Source organism: Salmo salar, chromosome 10 (genome assembly GCF_965601325.2).
Source record: "Salmo salar chromosome 10, fSalSal1, whole genome shotgun sequence".
NCBI lineage: Eukaryota > Metazoa > Chordata > Actinopteri > Salmoniformes > Salmonidae > Salmo > Salmo salar.
Window position 1 is genome coordinate 52,849,340 of NC_138300.1, and position 5,661 is coordinate 52,855,000.

The following is a 5,661-nucleotide window of genomic DNA, read 5'->3' on the forward strand; positions in this document are numbered from 1 at the left end:
CAGTTAAACGCAAGTGCATGCAAGGTCAAGCAGCACCTAATGTAATAAACCTTGAATAACATGGTGATTGATGAGGATAGACTACAAGTGATAAGGTTACATGTAACAACTACGGATGTGTGCGTGTTACATGTTGCCAAATGCAATAGTCTGTCCACAATTGGATTTATGTGGGGTTTGCAATCGAAATTCGGCTTAAATTACGTCCTGACGCGAGAATCGTCCACTTTGACAAGTTTAATCTTGTGTTGTGTTGACAGAAAGTATGCTATGCGGGTCATCAATCCCCGCGCGGGGACGGCCAGCCACTCGTCACTGCAATGATTCGGAGAGGCTGATTAGGGGGCGTGCGCGCCTCTCTGAAAATACTGTCCATTGTTCCCCTCGGACCAATCAGTGCTAGACATTGTCCAAATGATGGACCAATCATAATGCACTGGCCGTGCCTCGACTCCGCCTACAACTCTATATTAAAGGCTCCCCGGTCGGGCCGGGTTGCCACTGGCACTATAAGTCTTTTTTTTCTTTTACACTGGTGGGACTGAGTGGATCGTATCATTATTTTTTCTGATCCCCTATAACATTTGTTACATTAGGCTAAAACAGAAACATGGCTGACACAAAAGTCGACAAGAAGGAGATCTCTGCCAAGGTAAGTGGAGGGCAATTTGTGACCTGAGTGATGGATAAATTACAATTTCTACACTTTCTTTCATTCAAATCTATTCCGGACGGAATATTTTGAATGGAGAACAACTATAGGAAACTGGAACAAGTGTTTATCCGAGCTTCATCAAATTTAACTGGTTTTGGATGAGGCTTCTGTTGCGGATGCAGGAATGAAAACACTTTTTTTGGAGACCTATGATATTAGATAAAAATGTAGCCTAACAATGAGTACGCCGAAGTTGCGCTCACTAGTCTACTGAAACATTAACTGCAAGCAGCGACGCTTTTATTGAACCAGAGTACAAGTCTGCGCGCGGTTCTTTGTTTATACTACCGTGTCTGTCCAGTTGAGCACGGATTGGAACCTCGTTTGAAGAACTCATTCACACACACACACTTCTGCTTTATCGTGTTGATGAATTCGCTTTGTATACTTCTCATTTTATAGGCTACATTGTATTTGCTGGTCGAGGCTGCAATTGATTGATCCATTCGTCAAATTCGTACCGCGCACCGGGTCTGTCATAACTTGCTACTTGAATAGATCCCATTGTTTTTGGAGGCTGTTTTCATTGAGTATATGATATTGATGTGGAAGTTTATGGGGAATGGCTCGGACATAAAAGCCTCGCGCCTTTTAGAAATCAGAATGTGGTGAAAGGGATTTAAATTGCGCGTAAAGGATTAATAACGGAACCAACATGAAAATTCTAACCGACCTGAGTACGAGATGAGTAATTATTTTGCATAACTGTAAATGGAGTGGGGATAGCGATTCCTGTCTTCTAGCTGTGTGTTTATGATCAGTGATTCACGGCTGTATTGACATGGATAAGCCCGGCGGTGTGTTCACTTCGTTCCACCAAGCTTCTGTCTGTCTGTGCGCAATGTGACGGAGCCTCAACGCGAGCGCAATGTGCTCGGAGCCTCCCGTTTAAAAGCATCAGTTGGCTTGTAAACCAAATTATGTGTCTGTGTGTGATTTGGAACAGCTTCTGTTCTTGGGTTATTTGTTTGGATACTGTCTTAGATTTAGCCATTCTTTGTATGAAAAAAAGCGCGGACAGACAGTATTTCCTTTGCTTGTCTTTAGAGAGAAAATAAATGTTGACTTGGTTCCAGCGGTAGCTTGTGATAAATGGAACTAGGTGAGTGTATATGCGGGCTTTGGCGGCGCGTAATGCCGATTTGAACACCCAGTGTAGGACGTGTGTGAGCGAAAAGTTGAACTGTGAAAGTGTTCATTCTCTCCCTCTCTCTCTTTGGTTCCTTCACGGCGTAACCCTATTCAGAGAGAGAAAGAGAGAGGGGGGGGGGTCGTGGGGTGAGCGTTCACGATAAACTAGCATTGCATCTTGAAGGCATCGTTTTTCATTAAACATTGCAAAGCGCTGCTCAGAGCCTCGACCTGCTGAACCAATTGCGCGCTGAATTGCGTTTTTGCGGTTACTTATCTTTTATCCCTTGCCATAAGCTCACCATACGCTGTTCAAACGACCCCAGGTAATAACAAAAAATCGAGTATGTTAATATCTGCCTGTTAGCCTACAGGTTAAAAATGATACTTATTTTCCATCGCTGTGCGTTGTTGCCTATAGCTATAGAATAAAATATTGGCACGGAAAGGTGATGTTGAAAGGAGGCGGGTACAGGGGAGATGTAGCTGCTAACCGGCTTATGGGCTCAGCATTACTCAAACTAATTCATCAATAGAGATTTCCACATTGGAATAGGTTAAAACGAACGAGACTAAGAACATCTATATTTTATTTCTTTGGCACTAAAAAAGGCTATTGGAGAAAAAAAAAGTGCCTTTGTCCTTCAAGTGAATAGGCCTGAACATAGCCTGATCTTATCATAAAGACCCTTGATACAACACCAACACCCAATCAGAATGGTTTTGATTGATTAGGAACCTTATTGTCTTCATTTACAGAATGGAAAGTCGATGAATCGCATATCCCTTCTAGGCGCTATTGTCTTATTGTCTCCTTTCCCTGGAGTTAATTTAGTCAGCCTCCTTCTGGTAGCGTTGGTTTAGAGGCTCTTATTGGCTGAATAACCTACTAGGGTGCAACGGGAGTTGTAGTCTTTTTCCGGGCGTGTCTTCATAGAGCCCCATTATATGAGTCCTTGACTGAACTACAATGCTCTTTGTTCGCAACTCCATAATGGTGTCAGGTTGCAACACTTCTATTAGAGCTCAAAAAGTAGGCGGGGTGTAGAGAAGAAAAGCAACCAATAGAAGGTTTAGGATCAAAGTGTCGCCTTTCAAAGGAAAAACGAAAGCATGCTTTACAAGTTTAGGCGAGGGTGGAGGGAGGGAAGGGGGTATGTGGGCGGGGGTGTCTTTAAAACGACAACCAACTCTATAAATAAATCTTAAGGCATAAAATCTTGATTGGATGGGCCTGTGATATATATTTGAACCACCATGTGCCACACAGCATATAAGTCAAACATATTCTCCTATTTTCACTTTCCCCCAGGACCTGAAAGAGAAGAAGCTTGTTGAGGAGGCAGAAAATGGAAAAGATGCCCCAGCCAATGGGAAAAAAGCTGTAAGACTTCACCTTTAACACTTTACCTTTAATTGACCCATTTCACCACTTTACCTTTAAGATGGGCTCATATGGCAATCAGTTACTGTCTACCTGTCCTCACCTGTCTTCTTCATTGTCCTTATGAAAAAGTAATTGTAGAAATACATCCATGAGGACAAGTCATGTTTTCTTTCATTTTATTACAAATAAGATATTACCTGGTTATTACTCTCACTCCTCAATAAATACAGTCTCATTCAACATGGATTTTTTTCCCCTGGAGACAAACAGATTCTATGCATCTGATGCATTGTGTTGTTTTCCAGAAGGAGGCTGAGGAGAATGGAGATGTAGAGGATGTAGACGAGGAGGAGGATGTGGGAGAGGAGGAGGATGAGGAAGAGGATGTTGAGGGTAAGTGGTCCGGTCTCTCAACGACATTATGTATGATGATAGATTATCCATTTCATGTTGACATATGCACCTAGTGGCAGTGCTGTCTATTTGCTGCTAAAGTACTGAGGCAGATCGCCTGGGGAATTGTTTTCTTGGAGCGCCCTCTATCTGTTAGACGCCATAACTACAATAATCTAAACCTGTCTCCCTCTCTATCTGTCTCTGTAGGCGACGAAGATGATGAAGATGACGATGAGGTCGAGGGTCGCGCAGGCAAGAGGGCGGCGGAAGATGATGAAGATGATGATGATGATGATGAGGTAATATAACGACTTCAATCCATGACTTGAATTTACACTTATTGTATGTGTTTGGTATTTAATATTCAAATCAAACTAAACATATTTCTACAATGTTGTTTTAAATGGAAATAACTAATCTTATCTTGGCTTTGTCTTTACAGGAGGATGTTGGAACGAAGAAGCAGAAAACCGATGATGATTAAGAGTTGTGTTTCAACCCGCTGGAAGCCCCTGTAACCTCTCTCCTAGACCACCGAGCGTTTTGGAGGGAAACTGTGGTCATCATCAAGTAGAGTTCAACGTCCGTGTACACACACCCAATGTCCGTGTACACACACACCCAACTGCAAATTTTTTAGAATACCCAAGACTTCAAAGTTCTACCTTCTTAACAAGATACAGTACTTTAAAAGGAGAATTTGTTTGTATTTTTATTTACATTTTATATTTTTGTACATATTGTTAGGAGGTCAGCCATTTTTCGACAGTGATCTCTGGTTACCAAACGGTGCTTTGGAGTTGATGCTTCTCTATGAAATAGACTTTACTTGTGGTTTGACCATGTCATGTTATCTCAACACAAACTTGTACAAATTTCAGAAAACAATTAAATTTAAAGCATTCCAGTAACTTTGTATTTGTACTTTAGTTGTACCATACGTAGTTGGTTTGTATGAGATGGCAAGGCCAAAGAAAAGAGGTTTCTTTTCTTTTATGTCGTTTAAATTGCTGTCTGTTGTGGCCTGTTCAATGTACGTGTGAATTTGTTGTAAGACAATAAACCAGAATTTTAGTTTGTGAGCACTTCTGATTAGTTTTTTTTTTTGTTTAATTTTTCTTCAGTTTTTTGACCCGTCGTAGATGAGACTTCATAATGTTATGTTACAGTCAGCCTCCTCAACTATGAACATCATCATACAGCTTTTGGCTCTATAATCTATAAAAGTATCCTTTTCAGATATGCTGTTCATGTGTTTTATTGAGCTGTTAGAACTGTACATCATTGTAAATTATTCATGCCATAAAGACTTCAAGATCTGGTAAATTATATTGCATTTAATAAATTTACCTGAGTGAATCCTTTCCTTCCGATAAACAATTATTTTAACACCAAATACAGTGAAACACACCAATACAAATATACAAGGAGGGCTAATTGGCCAACACCACAACGGCTGCATTCTCTTATGGGTTATAATTTCTAGGACATAACCAGGGATATAATTGAGAACTATTATTAGCCAAATGGACTCAGCATCATTTAATTTGACATTGATGATTAGAAGAAAAAAATATTAGCCCAATGGACTGTGTCATTTCATTTGACATTGATGATTAGAAGGGAAAAAAAGTACTGTAGCTATTAATCTGCTCAAAATGTAAACTTCCATATAATTACAACAATCAATTACCTCATGTTTAAATAATAATAATCCCAAGCACACATAATACAACTTTATTGTCCTCCCTTACCAGCTACACCACATGACCAAAAGTATGTGGACACCTGCTCATTCCAAAATCATGGGCATTAACATGGAGTTGGCCCCCATTTTGCTGCTATAACAGCCTCCACTCTTCTGGGAAGTCTTTCCACTAGATGTTGAAACATTGCTGCATGGACTTGCTTGCATTCAGCCACAAGAGCATTAGTGAGGTCGGGACTGATGTTGGAGCGATTAGGCCTGGCTCGCAGTCGGCGTTACAATTCATCCCAAAGGTGTTCGATGGCGTTGAGGCCAGGTCTCTGT

General features: G+C 40.9%; 1 protein-coding gene across 2 annotated transcripts; it reads left to right on the plus strand.

The window, feature by feature from the left end:
* The first annotated feature begins 376 nt into the window (after positions 1 to 376).
* On the plus strand, positions 377 to 4,988 carry LOC106560581 (uncharacterized). 2 transcript variants are annotated; one of them, XM_014123596.3, is made up of 5 exons: positions 377 to 652; positions 3,159 to 3,230; positions 3,539 to 3,626; positions 3,837 to 3,928; positions 4,072 to 4,988. In XM_014123596.3, exons 1-5 carry the CDS (start codon positions 611 to 613, stop codon positions 4,111 to 4,113), a joined length of 336 nt encoding a protein of 111 aa, XP_013979071.1. In that variant the 5' UTR covers positions 377 to 610; the 3' UTR covers positions 4,114 to 4,988. The 2 variants fall into 2 exon arrangements, with proteins under 2 accessions (XP_013979071.1, XP_013979072.1); XM_014123597.3 differs by having other exon boundaries at positions 3,542 to 3,626.
* The last annotated feature ends 673 nt before the right edge of the window (positions 4,989 to 5,661 follow it).

Bases quoted from the DNA above. Each gene is read 5' to 3' on its own strand.
- LOC106560581 (XM_014123596.3), top strand. From the start codon at position 611: ATGGCTGACACAAAAGTCGACAAGAAGGAGATCTCTGCCAAG. The intron at 3,231-3,538 runs GTAAGACTTCAC...GTTGTTTTCCAG, and splicing joins CAGCCAATGGGAAAAAAGCT to AAGGAGGCTGAGGAGAATGG. The intron at 3,627-3,836 runs GTAAGTGGTCCG...CTGTCTCTGTAG, and splicing joins TGAGGAAGAGGATGTTGAGG to GCGACGAAGATGATGAAGAT.